This window comes from Candoia aspera, chromosome 5 (genome assembly GCF_035149785.1).
Source record: "Candoia aspera isolate rCanAsp1 chromosome 5, rCanAsp1.hap2, whole genome shotgun sequence".
NCBI lineage: Eukaryota > Metazoa > Chordata > Lepidosauria > Squamata > Boidae > Candoia > Candoia aspera.
In genome coordinates, this window is record NC_086157.1 from 42,386,921 (window position 1) to 42,408,347 (window position 21,427).

Sequence of the window (21,427 nt, forward strand, 5' to 3'; positions counted from 1 at the left end):
GCAATTTCATTATTACACAAAGAACACAAATAATGTGAATTACATTCAGATTTAACAGATATTAGAGTTTAACCAAATGGTCTTTTAAATCAAGATTATACTATATATCTCTATCTCTATAGTCATGAAAATTTAGTGCATTGCATGCAAAATCTGTTGTATCAAGTTCTGCAATTTTGAGGTTTCACTTAGTTAAAAATTTACCGCCTGAGTAATTAGGGCAGTCTCTTCCAAAGTTTCTTTCTGTGGCCATTACTCTGTGGGCTCCTTTCTCTTTTATCTGATTGTTCCCTAGGCGGCATCTCTTCCCCCTATCTTCCAAGGTCACCCTCACATTCCATCACAAACACAGTTTTCTAAGGAATTTAACTTTAAATTTAACCTGTAAATGGAAATATATTTACAGAACATTTCCTATGACCTACTTAACACTTCCAACAAGTAATACAGGTAGTCCTCACTTAAGAATGGTAATTGGGACCAACATTTCCATTGGTAAGTGACATGGTCATAAAGTGTGATGTCATGTGACCATGCCACATAGTAACAGAAATTCCGGCACTTCCAGTTGCCATTGTTACGTGAATCACTGTGGGTCATTAAGTGAGGACATCATGTGGTTGCCATTTGCAATCTCCTGCTGGCTTCCCTATTGACTTTGCTTTAGGAAGCAAGCAAAGAAGGTTGCAAATGGTGATCACATGGCCATGGGACACTGTGACCGATGTAAGTATGAGGACCAGTCATATGTACCACTTGTTCAGTACTGTTTGAACAGTTGCTGAACAAGTGGTTGTTAAAGAAGGACCACCTACAGGTATATGGTATCTGACTTGTAGCAGATGTCATATTCTTGCATTGTGTTGTACTTTCCAGTGTGCACTGAAATGGAGGGCAGATCTATTCTTTAATCAGGTTATTTTACCATGTTCAGAAGAAATGAACTCAACTTCACAGGCATCTTACTCTCACAAAACTATACAGTGAATACATTCAAGTGCCTACCCCAAGATTTCCTACATAATTGCCTTGTGCTAATCACCACCTTACATAAATTTGGAGAGAAAATTGACAATTGGATAATTCATGAAGTCTTTTTTTTTTTTTTTGCAAGATTATATTTTTGAGAGATGCTGGGGAGCAGGTAAGAATGTTATGGGGAAAATGAGTAGTCAGTAACTCCAGTTTCATTTCTAGTCCAGAAATTTAGTCTTATATTTATGAAAAAACAAAGAAACACAACTCCAGTGTTAAATTTATGTTCCACTTAGAAAGATGCAGTAGGCTGATTTCTCCTTGTTTGTAAAGTCAAATATCCTGCAGTAAGGCATGCTTTTTTATTAGCTGTCAGTATTGTTATTGCTATTCTTTTTATTCCATATTATATTTCATTGTTTTATTATTGCCTTTATTGTTTGTTTGCTTATTTATTTATTTCTCATCTTTCACACAGAAATTGGAAGCTGCTGGATGTCAGTGATACCCAGCTTTGCAGGAATATGTCATTTGCTCAGAGCCAGGAGAACAAGGAGACTGAAGTCTTCCCAGACTGTGTAAGGAAAACAATGGTAACATGTGAAGACTGTTTTTTCTCCTTCCATACAGACATGTGAAGACCTCAAAGCTTTGATCTGTTGGCATGTTTAGAAGTAGATACTTAGTTATCTCAGTGCCTTAATGGGTTCTAATTTCTTCTCCAACCCTATAGTGAAGGCACTAAAAATCATAGCATTTTGCATATAAAGAATTGATGCCTACTTTTTTTATGGATACACCAAAGAAGCAGCTATATAAGGCAAAGAAGGAAAAGGTAATTTATAATACCTCATACTGCAGCAGATACAGTCCTTCTAATCAGGCAGCGTTTTAAACATTCCTTTGTTCAGAAGACTATTTGTTTTATTGCATGTAGAGAGTTATTTAAATTAATGAAGGTAGTGGATGTGTGCTATCCAAATTATGTGAGATGAGGCAACTTGCATACAGAAATTGAAGCTGTGTCCTACCCTTCTACCAAAATCATTTTGCATTTTTGTTTCCTCTCCACACAAAAACAACAAAAGGTCCTCCCATAATTTTCCCAGAATAGTGAAATAGAGAATGTATGCCAGCAAAGCCCTAAGATGCATATTTTGACATCCTTCTTTCACAGTTCTAGTCCAGATAAAGTACACATTTATCAATAAATGTATTAATTGAAATGTCAATTAATTAAATTAAAACTTGAAACTATAACATTCAGTACTGGGTCACCATGCTTCAGATACCATTAATTCTAATTCTAGAATTATTCCTTCATTTTAATGGATAGCATGTAAACCATTAATCAGATACCATTAATTCTAATTCTAGAATTATTCCTTCATTTTAATGGATAGCATGTAAACATAACTGCCTGATAAAAGTACTCTAATGTAGCTTGTGTGGTTAACTGTAACTGATCCCACAAATTGAAGAAATGTGGGTTCAGCTTACAGAAGAGAGAGGGGGAAGGCTGAGCTGTTACAGAAAAAGATATCAGAATCCTGTGAAAGTAGAAAGTATGGGAAAGAAACTCAGAACAATTCCGCCTTGTTTGGATTAACTACTTCTGGACTCTCTAGATAATGATCGCCAAAAGGAATAAAACTTTTCACCTTGGTCTCTCCAGTTGTTGTTGCCAGACAATGGGGAGGTGGGGAGGCACATTCCAAATTTGTCTAATTCTATCTTGACGGCTGTTGACCTTGCCAAGCTGCTAGGCTCATTGGTGTGAATGGGAATGGGAGTGACTCTGATGGGAAAAGGAATGTGGGTCTCACTCATAGAAGGAGGGAGGGGAATACTGATCCAATTACAAAAAAATACTGTATATCCAAGTTTTATAAAAGTATAGAATATGAGGAAACTCAAAACAAATCTGCCTTTTTTGTGTTAGGTATAAGTTGAAGTACAGAGGGGCCTTGACAGGTTTTAAAGATTCTGTTACCTTAACCACATTAAATACTTTCACAAGAGTCCTAGTGACTCTTATTTCCTGACCTTGTCAATCTCAAAGGGTTGGCACAAAAATAGCCTTGTGACTACAGGAAATGTTGCCAATTTTATTCAGGGATAGGGAGAGTTAGGTTTTTGAACATTGCATATTTTCATGCAATATAATTTAGAATTATTTTAATTCAACATGGAATGTCCCAAAAGTAGGAATCCATTTCTTATTTTTAATACTGATAAAATAACAAGTATGTAGACAATCATGCAAAACTTAAGATACCCTATAAGCTTGAAACTACTCTGATGCCCAGTTATTCTTTCTGAATACAAACCCATAATTGTGCAGATCTCTTAAAAACAAAATTCTGACAAAGGCAACATCCACATGGCTGCTTTGTCTTGCTCCTCTCCCACCTTGGAGCTGTCAGAAAATCATATTACTCTAAGTCTTGATGCCCCTATAGAGCACCATTTTCATACAACCGGAATGAGTCTGTCTGTGCTGCTCTTCATACAGCTACAATGCACAACATTCCAATGGCCCTGGTTGGAGTTTCACTTGGTGGAAATCCCAGCCCTACTCATTTCATCCATCACATGAAAAGCCACTGCCAGCTGACATTTACAACACTTTGGTTACTCCATGCTCTGCATTTTTTTCCTTTTTTTCTTTCCTGTTGCATTGTTGACCAATCTAAGTAATCATTATCATCATCTTGAAACTATGGATCAACCAGCTGACTGTTCAGCCTAACAATCCTGGCTGGCATCAAAGAGTTGCAGGAGAGGGGTTGTATCTCTTGGCAGCTATCTAGTGGTTGTTCAGTGTGGGAGCTATAAACTCTCTAAGAAGATAACATGAGAAGAGGAAAAGGATTCAGGGCATCTCTGAGAAGAGAATTCCCAATTAAATAGACTGCAGAAGTTTAAAAGCTGAGTCTTTCCAATTATATTTTCAACTATATGTGTTAAACCATGATGGTTTAATCAGTTTCAAGGCTTCACATTTGATAGGTCAACCTGTTAAAAAAATGGTTGCAGAAGCCATAGTTCTGGTCTTCCTTTCAGCCAAAAGAAGACTGAATTGGGCAAATAGATCAGGGGCCAGACTAAAGGAGGTGGTTCCAAAGGAATCTGGCAGAACAAATTGAATTCACAAAGCTCATCATTTCAGGCCACCTCCTTGATGCATATCAATGTGCACTACATTGTCTGTACACAGTATCTTGCTTTGGAATATTAGGGAAAACATAAATTCCACACTGTGGCACCTTAACATATCCTCAGCCTGCCTGAGCTGTACAACACTGAGATACAGCAAAGGCATTCAGACACATGCTTAGGAAACATTTAGTGGGATGAAACAACAACATGGATTTGCTTAAACTTATAAAATCTGAGAGCCAGTTTTGTGTAATAGTTAAGGCACCAGGCTAGAAACTGGGAGACTGTGAGTTCTAGTCCTGCCTTAGGCACAAAGCCAGCTGGGTGACCTGGGGCCAGTTCCTCTCTCTCAGCCCTAGGAAGGAGGCAATGGCAAACCACTTCTGAAAGCCTTGCCAAGAAAACTTCAGGGGCTTGTCCAGACAGTCTCCAAGAATTGGACATGATTGAATGGATATAAAATAAAACCTGAAATAATTATTAATCTAGAAAAAAACTATTTTTCCAACTTATCTTATAGTCATATGAATATGAATTCATATGAAATTTGCACTCCACTATCTGAGTAAGCATTGACATTCATGGTGATAAGCATTTATATCTGGGCAAATCCCCATTGGATTTCAACTCAATTTTTTATGGGTGTTTTTCATGTGTATAACCTGCACTGATGTTTTTGATGTGTGATCTTTGTTTTCTACATAACAAGGAAATAAAAGAGCTCTCAATTCCCCCTTTATCTTCAGTAGTCCGCTGTCTAAGCTTCTCAGACAGTCTGGGGATTGGTTGTACAATGTAAGTCATCCTATTGCAACAGCTCAGTAAATGACCAAGCTACATAGCTAACCAGCTCCCTCTACAAGTCTCATAATGCAATTATGGTTTAGAACATTTAGTATTTATGATCCCTGAAAAGGCTGTACCTGTGAAAGCAGTACTGCAAAATGTAGAGAAGGGTAAAGATATTTTTTCTCCATCAGTCTTATATGAAGCACATTTTTCTTAGACATTTGGAAAACACAATTAAAGAATCTCTAGACAAAAAGAAGGAAGATGGATGTGAAGCTTTAAAAGCATTACATGTGGAAAGACTGAGGGAATGAAGATTCCAGGCTAATGTGTTCTTTGAAAAGTATTGTTTTCTTCCAGCAGCTGTTTTTTTTTTTTAGATATTTGGCTATTTTCAGCATCTATTAAACATGGATGTATTTTTGTAAAATACATGGATGAACACATTAAAGACAGGTTAGCTGTTATTGGTTGTCTTAGGGGGAATAAAAATCAGTGTTACAGTATATATCTTTCATCACTAGCACTGAACAGCTTAAATATTTGCAAATTCTTATAAAATTCAATACTTAAATATAGATATAATTAGCAATTTCATGGGAAAGATAAAATATGGTTACATTTTGCAGCTGCAATTTAATCCTAATAATTTGATTCAGAAATAACTCCCACTCAATAAGTGGGTAAAGGAGATTAATGCCTATGGGGCTGAAATCAAAATGGATTAAAAGGACTCCTTAAAATTTTTAGTATGAAGATATTAACCATTTTCTTCATGGCTGGTAAAGGTACTGTAGTTATATCTGTTTTATAGGGTCTTTGGTTGATCATTTTTATGTATAAATGGATACACTGATTTCTACAGGTAAATGGGTGATCAAAATTATCTTGAATATAAAGTCATACATCTAAAGAGTATGTAAGGCACTTCATTTATCAAAGAACATATGTTGGCCCTAGTATGAGTTGCAACTTTTGCTAGAGATAATTCATATTATATCAGATGAATGAATTTAGATAATGTTTTGTGAGTGTATGGAATAAAGGTCTTTCTGTCCAGAATTTACATGTGGATTAGATCAAGCCTTACAGCACATATATACACACAATGTGCACGCACACATATGTCAAATTAGTAGCAACAATTTAATACTATTCCATGTATGTTTTGACAGAAAAAAAAATGTAGAAGCGTTACGAAACATATATCTATATATTATAATTTCATAAGTATCAGAAATTGAAGAAAGTGGGTTTATGTTAGATTAAATTATTAAAACATTTAGTGCCTTAGCCCTAAAAAGATCCCTACTCTTGATTTAGAATGAAATTGTGTGAGGGAGGGAGGAAACATAGTTATATAATGTTATTGCCAAACCTGGCAGAAAAAAAAAACCCAGTGGTCATCTCAGATGTTTACTTCTTTCACTTCATGGAGAAAAGAAAAAGATTGAGGTTCATATGCAAGGATTAAGGGGGGAACCAATAGTGCCCAAGCTAGAGATGACCCCCACAGGAACAGAGAGTTGCTCAGCTTCACAGCGCCAAGTTTCACACCAAGTATTGATTAATTTGGAAGAATGGGATGAATAAATATTGTTTTACATTTTTGCACTAGCAGTGGGCAATTAATTGATGTTTATTGCTTCTTTATAGTCTACAGTGAATTTGAACTTAACCTAGCTGTGTCTGTGAGTCTTCTGCCAAATCAAGCTGAGGAGTTGAACTAAATCATAAAGTGTCAGGAGATTTGAGATTTACTGTGGGGTCCAGCTTGAGCCACTACATCTTCTGTATACATTGTGCCTACCTTGTATGTGTTCTTTTCCATATACAAGGAAAAAACTTCTTTATATTTAAAAAAATGGGCATAATGTTTTCATAGTCCCTTTAGTTTTTGAAGCCATAGACTGTGACTATTGAATAATATAGACCTGCCTTTCCTTTCATTTCTGTGGCATTTTCACTTTCTTTTTGCATGTTATAGATAACCCTTAGAAGCACAAGTCAGTGAGCCTTTGCATGTAGGTGTAAGTTTTATAAGTACCTGAAGGTACAGTCTTTTAATTGGACACAATTAAAATATACATTTGGGATACAAATGATGTTCTAGGCTTTAAGTACATAGTTATTTTGACAAATCTATATATTTATAGCATTTACATCCCATCCTTTTTCTAGGAGGTCAGGGTGATGTATGAAACTTTCTCCTAACTTTATCTTTGCAACAGAGTCCTAGCTACAACTGAGATGAAAGAAATAACCCAAGGACAGGGTTTTGTGATGGAGGAGAGACTTGAATCTAGATCTCCCCAGTCTGAATACAGTACTTAATGACTACACAATCCACGGCTGCCCTGGAATTTGTCTCCTGATAGAGAATAACTTGGATGTAATAGAATGGGTTGAAAATGACTGTCTTTACTAACAAAACTACAATGCCCACTTTAGCAACAAAATATGCACATTACATTGTTATATCTCTAAATTTCAGTATCAGGTTGTATTGATTACCAAATATTTCCCTAGCATTCCAATTCTGAGAATTGCCTAAGATCCCTAGCATTAATATTCAGATTATGAAACCAAGACAATAAAAGCAGGAAACAATAAAGTGTGTGTGCATGTTTTACTGGTATTTGAATAATTCACGATTCTTAACAGTAAAGAGATATGAAGCCACTTACATGTCATTTTGCCATATCAGAATACTGTTTCCTTACAGTACTTGTGGCAAACATGAATTAAATCAGAATGTTATCATATCTATCAAATAATATGTATTATGTGCATTGTTTTATATATATAAAATATGGAAAAACTACTGCACACTCAGGCACATATAGAAAATATGAAAAATGGTAACAGCCTAACCATTTGGTCCTTTGTTCAAAGTAAAAGTAATAATATTGAAAACAAGTGTACTTGCAACATACTGAACCTATTTCTTTTTGGTGGGCTTTTATTGAAAATAAAATTAAAGCTGTCAAGAGGTAGCCACTATATACCTACAGCACTTAAATTTTCAAAGCCAAGCCAATAGTACAATTTCTTTATGGTGTGCTGTTGGAATCCAATTTTGCACCATTGGAACTTTGGCAATTCAAATTCCCAAGATGGGCCCTTCAAGTCCCAACATGTGTCTCAAATGCCACCCCGAGACTAGAGACAGGCCAATGAAAATGGAGGCTAGGATGTGTGTGGTCATACTCAACTATTGGCTCAGATTATCCCTTTTTCCCCTTGGCCATGCCCCTTTAACTATGAGGGATGACTTTCTGCCCACATGGAAACAGGCAGTGGCAACTAAAATCTCATCCCTGGGCTTCTCTCCAGGTCTTCTACTCATCATGGGATAAGATCAGGCCAAAGCACTCATTAAACAGCATGTGGCAAACATGGAGCACCAATTGTATTTAGCCAGGTCCCCAACATTTATTGCCAGCGAATCCAGCAGGTATTTTGCCTCCCCTATCACATACTGTACTTAACTAAACTAGAGGTACCTAACCATCGGAGGGCCTTTACTCTGGCACAATGTCATGCCCTCCCCTCAGCTGTCCTGGAAGGCTGATACAGGAAGGCTCCTTACCTGGAGAAACAATGCCCCTGTGACTCTGGTCACATAGAAACAACAGGGCATGTGCTCCTCCAGTGCCTGTACTAGAGAGACATTTGTACTAGCTTCATCTTACCATTATTGTATAAATACCCAGGGTGCTAAGGACGATTTTACACCTCCTGCTGCTGTCAGATTCCAACTCTGCTACAACATACAATGTTGCCAGGTTATGCACAGCAGCACTTAAAATTCATCAATTGATGACCTGTGCCATAAATTAATTTTAATTAGCATCTAATTCATCACACTGCAGTGTTCTATATTGATAGACATAGTAACCTTTATGCTCCCCTACACCCATCTAATCCTAATCCTAAATCTACATCTATCTACCTATCTATCATCTTTTTATATTACATTTTAATGCATTTTCTATGTTTTTAACTGATTGTACCCCACCGTCCTTATGCTGGTCTTTGACCATAATTAAGATTTGTTTGTTTCTAAAACCACAGCTGGTGTCATGGCCTCAGAGCCAGGCTCCAAGATGTGGGCAGGACCTGTTAAGCGCTGCATCCATTGATTCAACAGCCACTGAATCCAAAACCGATACCCTCTCAAAACAGAATTCCTGTTCTTGGTTCCTGCTTCGTTTTGTTCCTGACCAAGTCTCTGGATCATCCCTCAGTACTTTGCAAGCTATTGTGTGGTATTTGATTATGGACTGTGTGACTTGGATTATGTCTTCTGCTCAGCCTCTAGTAAGCTGTTGTGTACACACATGGTCTTTCTCTTGCTTTCCTAGTTCCTCCTCTATTGCCTCCACCTTCCTGTCTGCTGCCATCTCTCCAGACAAGCCTTCCTGATGTTTTTACAAGCCTCGCTGCAATGCATTGCTCCTAAATGCTCTACTCCTTCTGCTGTGGGTTCGTATTCTCACCCAGAACCTCTGCAAGCCTTGCCCCCAAGCACCCACATCTCTTTGCCTGCCAATTGCATGGGCATTTTCTCCCTTTGCTGAAACCAGGACACAAAAGCTGGTGTCACACAGAGACAAAAAAAAAACCCTCTTACCAGAAGCTAAATATATATTTATTTATTTCTATATATGATCTTAGTCTCCTGATGGAAAAGATAATTCAACTCATTGAAGCAAAAACATGATTTTTTTAAGCAGGAAAACAAATGAAGAGATATAGATACAACATGCTTGCGTGTCTGTGTATCTCTCTCCGGAAACCAGTATATTAGCAAGAAGCAAACTAGTTTTATAGTTTAATGTTTCACAAGTTTTAACAACCCAGGGCTGCCTAACTTTTATGAGGACGCTTAAAAGCAGACATAAATTCACTCAAATGCCAATGAGAAAATTACACAGACTTTCAGAGACCAGTGAATACACTCCTTCATATTCAAATTCAGTTGCAGCAACAGGTGCATTTTTCCAAGTAGTAGTAAATCTTACATTTTATCTTCGTCCCCCCTGCCCAAAATACAAATTCAAATATATCTTCTAATAAATTTACAAATGTAACAAGGAATATTCCAGTGAAGTTTTATACAGTGCTAGTCATTGTGATAACTTAGTTACAAGGGGTGATTGTAAGGAAGTTTTCTACTGGGGGAGAATAAGGAAGTAACTGAATCACAATAAAACTTAGTGTAGCCATCTTGAATTAATATTATCACGCCACACAGCCTGAGTTCTGCACCATCAGAAACAGTCACAAAATGAGAATATTGCCAACAGTATAAATTGGTTTTAGCAATCTATTATCTGCACTCTAGGAAAGAGAAAAAAAAAAAATCACAGGGAAGCTACATTAGCCTTCCATACGTCCCTAAGAGGTATTGATTTCAACTTCTTGGGTTATTCTGGCTTTGAATTATGGAAGTGAAGTGGAAAATTAGAGCCAAGAGGCTGGACAAAACTGAGTTCCACTAACAAGAAAATCTAGTTGACTTTACAAAGCTTGGAACAAGTCTTTTTCCCTTAGAAACAAAAGGAATGACGAGATGCAGTCATAAGAAGATATAGTCATAATTCTGAATCTTAGAAAAGTTCCAACATGGCAAAGCATTATCTTCACCATACCACATAAAAGGTATGGTGTCATAAAGGGATTCCCTACATTTAAATCAATGCAAATAATAATAATAATAATAATAATAATAATAATAATGTAAATGCTAATAATAACAATAATAATAAGTAAAATGCATCAAACAGGTTCAGTGGCATATAGACAGAGACTTGGAAATAAGTCTCATTGAACTCAATACAGTCCATCACTGAGTAAGTATCCAGAGGATTTTTATTTTTATTTATTTGTTTGTTTGTTTATCTTTGGTATCAGAAAAAAATTAAATATGAGTGTGAAAATTTTTCAGGAATTATTTATTTTTAAAGAACGAAATAGAGAGGAAGAGGAGCTGCTGGGGAAGAATAAGAAAATTACTTACCTAGAACCCCTAGCCTGTAGTTGATGGTTACAACAATGACATTTCCGTAGCTTGCCAGTATACTGCCATCAACTATATTCCCTGTACCTTCCATATATGATCCACCATGAATATAGACCATCACAGGTTTCTTGCTGTTCTGATCATGTATATCTGAAAAGAATACAAGTAAGGAAAACACAAGAAAGTAATACAAGTATTAAATAAAAAGAATCATAGTTTTTTTTTTTCTTACCCCCAAAGAGCTAATAAATTAGTTATTTTGCATATTTTCTTATTTCAGCTGTATTTCTTATATAATCACCTCTGTTTCTCTTCAGTCATAACCAATGAAATAAAGCAAATATGGTTTCTGGAAGAACTCTGGAAAAAAAAAAAGGCTAAAGTGTCACTTATTCAATGTGTAATTCATTGTAGGACTGAAATGGTAACAGAATATTCCCAAGACTCGAATATGTAAAAAATATATTGCAAACAATATAAGAATATATTTACAAACTGTTGTTAGAAAGTCCACAGTTCAATATTCATTTCAAAAATTCAGTAAGCTTATTAACTATATTTTCCTGCAATTATGACCCAAAGAATGTAGGCAGTTTGAACACAACAAACTGACATCCTTACCACCCCTCCCACCAAAAGCTAACATTCAAAGTAAAAATAGTGTAGGTGAGAGTAGTGGATCCTGAAATAATGTATTTTGACAGATACATTATTGCTTCCTTCAAAGCACACTAAATGTCCATGTAACATAAGCCACCTAGAGTCCTTGAGGACTTTGGCAGCACATAAATTGTATAATAAATATGTGTTTTGCCATTGCCTTCTTTTGGGATGTTCTTTTCAACTTCTCACTCCACTTTACTGGTAGTCTTCCATCCAACAACTAAGATCCAACCCTGCTTAGCTTTTCCACATCTACCAACACTGGGGCTAGGTACCATCATTAACCTGGACAAATAACATAATGAATAAACATCTGCCAATTTAAGCAGTAGTTGTTCCCTGAATGCCTCCTACAAGACAATTCCTCTTACATGTTGCTGACTATTAACTTCTTCCAATGTACTTGTACACTTGCATGCTAGTTCAACTAAGCCTTGGTGTGACTCAGAAGGGTAGTTTGAAAGGACTACATGGGATAGAGTAGCATAATAAACCTAGATCCAGACACATTTCACAATCTGTTCCAAATAGCCATAAAATTGATTGCTAAGCATCAAAGGCTTGGCTTTGCTGGACATCTTTTCTTGAAGACTTACTGTACTTGCCTCAGCAATTGATGAGCTTATTAACTAGAGGTAAGTTTGGATCAAAACCAAAAAGGACAAAGATGTATTTGTCTGGACAATGTGTGGCCAGTTAATAGTTCCAGCTGATGTATTTACTTCATTATAGATTCAAATATAAAAGGAAGTTGGCAGAAATATCACATATAATGTATTGTTCTGTAATATATTGCTGTTATATTCATGTGAGACTTTTCAGCGGGAGGTGAAGTAGTCCTTCAACTAAACTAGGGTTTTCCTGGGAACCTACAATCCTATATTTTGAATATGGAATAAAGACCTAGTTTCATTATTTGAAAATAGTTGAAGACTGCAAGGGAAAAAAAAAAGGCAACAGTTGCATTACCCAAGATACAGACATCTTAGTACCTATATATTTTTTTAAAAAAATAGAAATCATTCTGCACTCTTGAGAAGCAGACATATTAAAAGGTGATTGAATCATACTATGCATATTTCTGAATGGAATAGAAAGACAAATTGTTAAATAGGTGTAGTCTGTATCAGATATGAAAACAGAGAAAAATCAGGTAACAGTGCTAAAACAAGACCATACCAAGGGAAGATGTCAAAAGTGCACAATTCCTAAAATAAATGCATAGCTCAATTAATTTTATCATCTATACCACAAGTTTCAATCCTAATTTCATGAGTTCTTCTGCAGGCTTCATATCCCAACATATTATCCCATTAAAAGGTAATCCTAGACAGAAAATACTTTCACAATGCCACTCAATGCATTTATCACTGAAATTTGAAAGATTATGCAAGTTAAAAAAATAAGACTAGCCTCTTATAATGTATGTAACTTTCTGACTTACTTTACATTTTCCTATAGCATAGTGTAGGGGTCTGCAAGTAGTAACTAAGTTCATTGGAAAGTTCCAAATCTCTTGCATCTGATAATTATCACATAGTTTAAACAATATCCCTAAAAATAAATATGTATACCTACCAGTTTGTCATGGCTGATACTGCCTGAGCAGTTGCACTCATAACATAGCACAGATTCTATTAAAACGTTTACAGAAATAGGCTTCCTGCAATTTTACAATAACATGCAAGTGATGGAACTCCAAATAGGATAGATATCATTACTGGTTTTGGGATAAACTCACAAAATAGCTTCTCGGGAGAAATGTGGGAATAAATGGTAGAGGCAATTTTGCCCCAATTACATGCAAAAGAAGGAAGCTTTAAAGAATAAAAAAAAGGAAGCTAGAAAGCATCCCTAAATTGTCTTGACTTGTTACACACTGAAGATAGGAAAAAAGGAAAAAAAAAAAAAAAGAAACCCAAAGTAAGTGTAATTGCATCCAGTATAAGGGAAAGAGAAGGAGAAAATAACATGAAGGTGAATTTACAAGCTACTAAAAGAAGAAAAAAGAAAAAGAAAATACACATGCAAGATTTCAGTTTCATTTCTTTTCTTCCCAGTTAAAAGTTGGGAATAGGAATAAGCATTTGATTGCAAATAACATTTATGTTACTCAATTCACAGATATTATAGATAATCAGTACTCTTATCTCAAATAGGAATTGCGGTAATCTAAATGCTAATTTGTGTTTTTAGAAAAAAAGGAAGGCTGATTCTAGATAAGACAAAAATAAAACACCACACCAAAATGTGTGTGATTAGATAAAGGAGGGGAAAAGTTTATGTACATGCATATCAGGACTGAGTTTTAGGGGAAAAACAACAACAACAAAAATACCTTCATCTTCCCCACGATCATTACTGGTTATATCATCTGCGCTTTTCTTTGTGTTGGCTCCTAGGTTCAGAGTGAGCAGGAGAATAAAGGGAAAAAAGATAATTCAAAACTGGCAGATTCCCAAAAATTTAAAGAAAACTATCCATCCGGAAATTGAAAAAGAAAAAATGTAACACACAAAAAGGTCAACATTTGTACTGGAAAAATAAAGGATGCAAATTCCACACAAACATAAATGTGAAAAATATTCAAACAATTAAAAATAATCACTAGTAGGGAAAAAACTGTATCTTGTGTTAATGCAAGTAATTTGACTAGATATGACTGGTAAAAGATGAATTTGATATGTTATTTTACTCCTTTACATAGATAGTTCAGTTTTCAGTGCATGATGAATCAAATGGACTTTTCTAAAGGCTGTTTAAGAAATGGGGATGTGATGAAAAACGTGTAAGAAATTCAATTTAGGCTATTCAAGATGTATTTTAACCCTAACCCACCCTGAATCATATGAACTGGATCCAACAAGAACTACAAGAAGTCGCCATCCATAGTTCATGGCAAAGTTAACTGTATTTCAAAATAATAAAAAAGTCATAGACAGTTTATTATCTATTATTTGGATCTGCTGTTCAAAGGGGAAAAGTCAAAAATTCTACTGTATCAATCTATAATGTTCGATATTCATAAAGTAACCCTTTGAATATTGTTCTCAAACAAAATCCACACAGTATTATGAAGCCTGTTATCATAATAATTGCCAATAAATCAACATCAACATAGTCAATCAGCGCTTCACACAATTCGCAAACCGTAAGTCAAAGCATATGTAACATATCTGATTTCAGACAGAAGCACATCTGGATATGAATGAGTCAGGTTCCACATTATTAATGCATTATGTTTTGAGAAGAAGATTTGGATTAACAATGCATATTACCTACCATGACAACTGAAACACAATTAATGAAAGAATCACACACTCCCAACCCCCTAAAAGCAGTGCTTTATATAAGATGGAGAATTCCATATAATTGTGTTACATTGCAACATATCAAACAAAAATTATGGTCCTTGATAAACAATTACAATTTCTTTCACTCTAACGTGCTAATAAGTGATTTGTAAGCCAGCTCAGATGCATCTAGCCCTATTCTCCCTTCTTACAGCATGTGTTTCTCTGTGCCCGTGCATTTTAATCTTGAATCTTGAATCAATCAGCCCTTTATGTAGCAAAAAACTTAAAATCTAAATATAATTTCATTTCTTTCGTCATCAAGTTGATCACATGAATGGACTGTTTTAGTGCCACTCACCAACACAGAAACACATGCCAACATGGAAACCTGAAAAGGAAAATGAATGTGGAAATACATGTGTGAATGATTGACTTTTTAAAATATGAAATGCTTTTGTCTTGGTTATGTAGGATGGGCAATGTATAATATCTTTGTTGTATAAGTTGATAACAGTATTCAATACCTGAGGACTTCAGGTATAAAATATTTTATATTTTATAAAATTTGGGTTTGGGGATTTTCAGGTATAATCCAGGACTAATTGCCAGCAATCAGACAGAGCTCTTTCAGATCTGCTCAAAGGAAGCTAGCAGCAGGATTAGTGAAATGCTAGCATATATTCACTGCCTCCAATAGCATTACTCAGAAACATTTCACCAATAAATAGCAGCTGTGAAAGCAGGACTCAATCAGAAATAGTTGTTTTTAAGGAACTTTCCCAACACTTCATTAACATGGCTAGAATATGCTGGATATACAGATGCCAGTGTTATTTAACCTGTATGTCATTGGATACTCCTAGTTAACTCAAATGAATATATGTTTAACTGGCCTTTTTTTCCACTTTCATTTTTCATGGAAGATGTTGGTTGGACAACACAGGATATAATGAGAAGTATTTACATAGTTACATTTAAATTGCTATTGTAGCTTCAGTTTCCTATCATGATCCAGATAATTGTCCCTAATCTGCTCCTTCTGTTTTAAGTACTCCAAATTTCATAGTTGTTGTCCATTTCTTACAGCTACTCATATACATGGTCTCTGAATATATCTGATTAGAAAATTGTATGTGAGACTTGAAACAAAGACGCAACAATAGAATGAAATTTGAAGAGTTTATGCATACTGGTGTTATAGTTGGCTAACCCCTTGTCTAGTGATACTTTGTTTCATATCTCCCTTCTATCTGGTTTTACTATCCTTCTGAAAATAGTAAGCATATCCTGGTTTTCTCAGTGATTGCTGAGCTGGTTCCTTCTGGATTCATTTAGATTACATTGAAACATTCTTTTTTTTTAAAAAAAAAAGCCTTCCCATAACTGCTGATATCTTTCTCTTGTGTATGAGATAGAACTCATGCATCATAGAGGAAAGAGAAGTAATGAACCTACTCAAACCATTCTGATCAAGTGAGGTTTGCAGTGATACCAATGCATTTTCAGGGCCTATTATACATTGTGTAATTAACACAAAATCATTTTCTTATCAACTAAAAGACACATAATCAATATTTCATGACAAGAAATATAGTTTTAAAGGCATAGAACATTTTTGACATCCTATGAAATTCTAGGTAAAGGTAAAGGTTTCCCTTGACGTAAAGTCCAGTCGTGTCCAACTCTAGGGGGCGGTGCTCATCTCCGTTTCTAAGCCTTGGAGCCGGCGTTGTCCCTAAGGACCCGTCCGTGGTCATGTGGCCGGCATGACTCACGGAACGCCGTTACCTTCCCGCCGAAGCGGTACCAATTAATCTACTCACATTTGCATGTTTTCGAACTGCTTGGTGTGCAGGAGCTGGGACGAGCAACGGGAGCTCACCCCGCCGCGCGGTTTCGAACCGCCGACCTTCCGATCGGCAGCTCAGCGGTTTAACCCGCAGCGCCACCGCGTCCCTTGCGCCACCGCGTCCCTATGAAATTCTAATTCAAGCTAAATTCTTCAAGTTCTACAGATCAAGATTTAATTATGCAAAAAAGATGCAATTTGTTTCCAAATATTGAGCTTTTTTGTTTGTTTAGACATGTCAGAAGGGATAGTGTTGTAAGAGGATGCAATATACAGAAAGTGTACATACTCAATAGCATATACCAGCTACATTGCATGTACATGTTCAAAGTTATGCTGTGTTGATACTGTTTTACATCTGCTGGGGCCATACCCTAGTGGGGACTCAAGGTTTAAGGGTTCCTTTCTGTACCCCTACCTCCACCTTCTCCTCCTTGTTGCTTATGATACATGTTCATCTATTTTCTCTGCATAAGAGAACTAAAAGAGAAGAACATTATAGTTGATACACATTTTCTCTCACCAAGAAGAGCTATAGAGTATACACAGAAGAAGAGGCAAGCAAACAATAACAGGGACAAGGGACAGGTTTAAATTCCAAAACTTCACCATATTTCAGCTAAAAAAAATAAAAATAAAATTAATACTGGATACAAATAACAGAGATTATCGGAGATCTGGCAAGGCCCTACCTTCCTAGCCTTCTGGAAAGTCTTGAAGGTCTGACTCTTCTGGCAAGTCTTGGAGTAGAGTGAGACTGAAGCCCAGCCATATTTGTTGGTGTGGGGGGAGGGGTGTTGTTTTGGGGGCAGGTGGGAGTTTTTGTGAAGATTTTACATTTTTTTCTGTTTTAATTGCTGTTTGTAAGCCACCCAGCTTTATGGCACATAGTAGTCGAATGAATGAATGAATGAATGAGCAAGCTATTAAAATGACCTTCAGAAGATGTGTGGGCTTATGGGAGACCACAGCTCTTGTGATTTTTCAAAGTGAAGATTGTCTGCGATAACTGATGGATTATCCTTGTTTTCTTGAGTGAGGTAAATTACTATAAGGCGCTCTGGTTTCAGTACTGTTTTGTGTATATGTAACAGGTTGTTTTTATCATAGGGTGAATCTGACAAAACCAAATAAGTGGCTTAGAACTGGGGTTGAAAAAGCCTACAGAGTGACAAGAGAGATGATACAGAAACCGCAGGGGAAAAAATCAACTCTCTTCGTTCTGAAGATACTGTTGCTTTTCATAAATAGAAGGAGATAGGATATCCCAATCAAAGCTAAAAATGAGAAGTAATCACATCTGATATCAAGAAAGCTTAGCCCAGGTAACTAGTATGCCCAAGACTGCAGTCATGCTGTTTTCTAATCAACCATCTTAGTATGAAATAGCGCTAGTCTTTTTGTGTGGCATGCACATTGTCCCAACGAGGTCCAGCACTTCAAAATCTAACATTACAGGACCATGTTATTTTTACCTTTCTTCAATTGATTTATCATTTATTTGCTGTTTCTATATGTTGAGCCACATGGGATTTCTTCTGGAAATGAAAAATGAGTCTGCCTGTCTGCCTATCTATCTATCAAATATAGAAATGGGATCCCATAACACTCAAACAAATAAACAAACTGTAATAGGCTTCTTAAGAGCTTTGTATTAACAAGTGTGCCAAATTTTTCACTATTTTTTTTAACAGCCTGACAATGTTTACATCTTTTGTTAGATACCATTAGTCATTGAAGATTTTAATCAGAGATTGCATCACCTTTTATTACTACTGTAAGTAATCAATGCATTGTGCAGTTATTCACTATAACTAATGTTGCATTCTTTCTTTTCACTACTTCTCTCATTTCATTTTTATTCCCAAAGTCACCTTTGATAGTGAGATCATTTTCTCATTACACTTAATTTATCTGCATTCTATTTATGTGGATCTGATATTTATTCCTTAATGTGGTTATATTATTGTTTATTTAGACCTCACTGTTCACATATTTAATTAAATTTCCCATTTGTTTTGGAGTTCTCATAAACATGCCATTTTACAGAAAGAAAATAGAATATGATTATTTCTCTATTATTTATCATATGTCTTTATCATTCTCATTCTAATGCTTTACAAACTCTGTATTTAAAAAGGCATGCTTAAGAAATCTGTAAATTCCTTTACTGATTTCTGTTCAGAATAAAATACAATTAATTTGCAATCCTATTCTTAGTTACTTAGTTACTTCAGCAAAGGATCATTACCTGGTTGTGGTGCTGAGCTTGAGCACATCAATGATGCCATGAGCTAAACCGTGAAGGGCCACCCAAGATGGGAAGGTCATGACAGAGAGGTCAGAGTAAACGCGATCCCTGGGGAAGGTAATGGCAACCCACCCCAGTATTCTTGCCGTGAAAACTAAATGGATCAGTACAACCAGAGATATGTTGGTATACCATCGGAAGATGAGATCCCCAGGTCGGAAGATGGTCAAAATGCTACTGGGGAGGAACAGAGGATGAGTTCAACTAGCCCCAGACGTGATGACGCAGCTAGCTCAAAGCCGAAAGGATGGCTAGCGGCCAATGGTGCTGGTGGTGAACGGTGAATCCGATGTTCTAAGGATCAACACACCATTGGAACCTGGAATGTAAGATCTATGAGCCAGGGCAAATTGGATGTGGTTACTGGTGAGATGTCAAGATTAAAGATAGACATTTTGGGCATTAGTGAACTGAAATGGACTGGAATGGGCCACTCCACATAAGATGACTACCAGATCTACTACTGTGGACAAGAGGACCACAGAAGAAATGGAGTAGCCTTCATAATGAATAGTAAAGTGGCTAAAGCAGTGCTTGGATACAATCCAAAAAATGATAGAATGATCTCAATTCGAATTCAGGGCAAGCCATCTAACATCACAGTGATCCAAATATACGCCCCAACCACAGATGCTGAAGAAGCTGAAGTAGAGCAGTTCTATGAGGATCTGCAGCACCTACTGGACAACACGCCTAAAAGAGATGTTATTTTCATCACGGGAGACTGGAACGCTAAGGTGGGCAGTCAAATGACACCTCGAATTACAGGTAAGCATGGCCTGGGAGAACAAAACGAAGCAGGACATAGGCTGATAGAATTTTGCCAAGACAACTCACTCTGCGTAACAAACACTCTCTTCCAACAACCTAAGAGATGGCTTTATACATGGATTTCACCAGATGGACAACACTGAAATCAGATTGACTACATCCTTTGCAGCCAAAGGTTGCAGACATCTATACAGTTGGTAAAAACAAGACCTGGAGCTGACTGTAGTTCTGATCATGAACTTCTTCTTGCACAATTTAGGATCAGACTAAAGAGATTAGGGAAGACCCACAGATCAGCTGGATATGAGCTCACTAATATTCATAAGGGATATGCAGTGGAGGTGAAGAATAGATTTAAGGGACTGGACTTAGTAGATAGGGTCCTAGAAGAACTATGGACAGAAGTATGCAACATTGTTCAGGAGGCCCCAACAAAATACATCCCAAAGAAAGAGAAAACCAAGAAGGCAAAAGGGCTGTCTGCTGAGACACTAGAAGTAGCCCAAGAAAGAAGGAAAGCAAAAGGCAACAGTGATAGGGGGAGATATGCCCAATTAAATGCAAAATTCCAGAGGTTAGCCAGAAGAGATAAGGAATTATTTTTAAACAAGCAATGCGCGGAAGTGGAAGAAGACAATAGAATAGGAAGGACAAGAGACCTCTTCCAGAAAATTAGAAACATTGGAGGTAAATTCCAGGCAAAAATGGGTATGATCAAAAACAAAGATGGCAAGGACATAACAGAAGAAGAAGAGATCAAGAAAAGGTGGCAAGAATATATGGAAGACCTGTATAGGAAGGATAACAATATTGGGGATAGCTTTGATGGTGTGGTCAGGGAGGTAGAGCCAGACATCCTGAAGAGTAAGGTTGAATGGGCCTTAAGAAGCATTGCTACTAACAAGGCAGCAGGAGATGATGGTATCCCAGCTGAATTGTTCAAAATCTTGCGAGATGATGCTGTCAAGGTAATGCATGCTATTTGCCAGCAAATTTGAAAAAACACAAGAATGACCATCAGATTGGAAAAAAATCAACTTATATCCCCTTACCAAAAAAGGGAAACACTAAAGAATGTTCAAACTATCGAACAGTGGCACTCATTTCACATGCCAGTAAGGTAATGCTCAAGATCCTGCAAGGTAGTCTTCAGCAATTCATGGAGTGAGTATTGCCAGATGTACAAGCTGGGTTTAGAAAAGGCAGAGGAACTAAGGACCAAATTGCCAATATCCGATGAATAATGGAAAAAGCCAGGGAGTTTCACAAAAACATCTATTTCTGTTTTATTGACTATTCTAAAGCCTTTGACTGTGTGGACCATAACAAATTGTGGCAAGTTCTTAGCGGTATGGAGATACCAAGGCATCTTCTCTGCCTCCTGAGGAATCTGTATAACGACCAAGTAGCAACAGTAAGAACAGACCACAGAACAACGGACTGATTTAAGATTGGGAAAGTAGTACAGCAGGGTTGTGTACTCTCACCCTACCTATTCCACTTGTACACAGAACACATCATGCGATGTGCTTCACTTGAGGAATCCAAGGCTGGATTTAAAATTGCTGGAAGAAACATTAACA

The 21,427-nt window shown here is 36.6% G+C and overlaps 1 protein-coding gene across 2 annotated transcripts in view; it reads right to left on the reverse strand.

Moving 5' to 3' along the window:
• NLGN4X (neuroligin 4 X-linked) overlaps positions 1–21,427 on the reverse strand; it is a 167,304-nt gene that overhangs the window by 59,953 nt on the left and 85,924 nt on the right. The window contains exons 3-4 of one of the 2 annotated variants that reach the window (XM_063305065.1): positions 13,956–14,015; positions 10,952–11,104 (exon numbers count right to left, since the gene is read on the reverse strand). In XM_063305065.1, coding sequence (XP_063161135.1) covers positions 10,952–11,104; positions 13,956–14,015 — 213 coding nt within the window. The remainder of the gene's footprint in view (positions 1–10,951; positions 11,105–13,955; positions 14,016–21,427) is intronic. The other variant, XM_063305066.1, reaches the window with a different exon arrangement.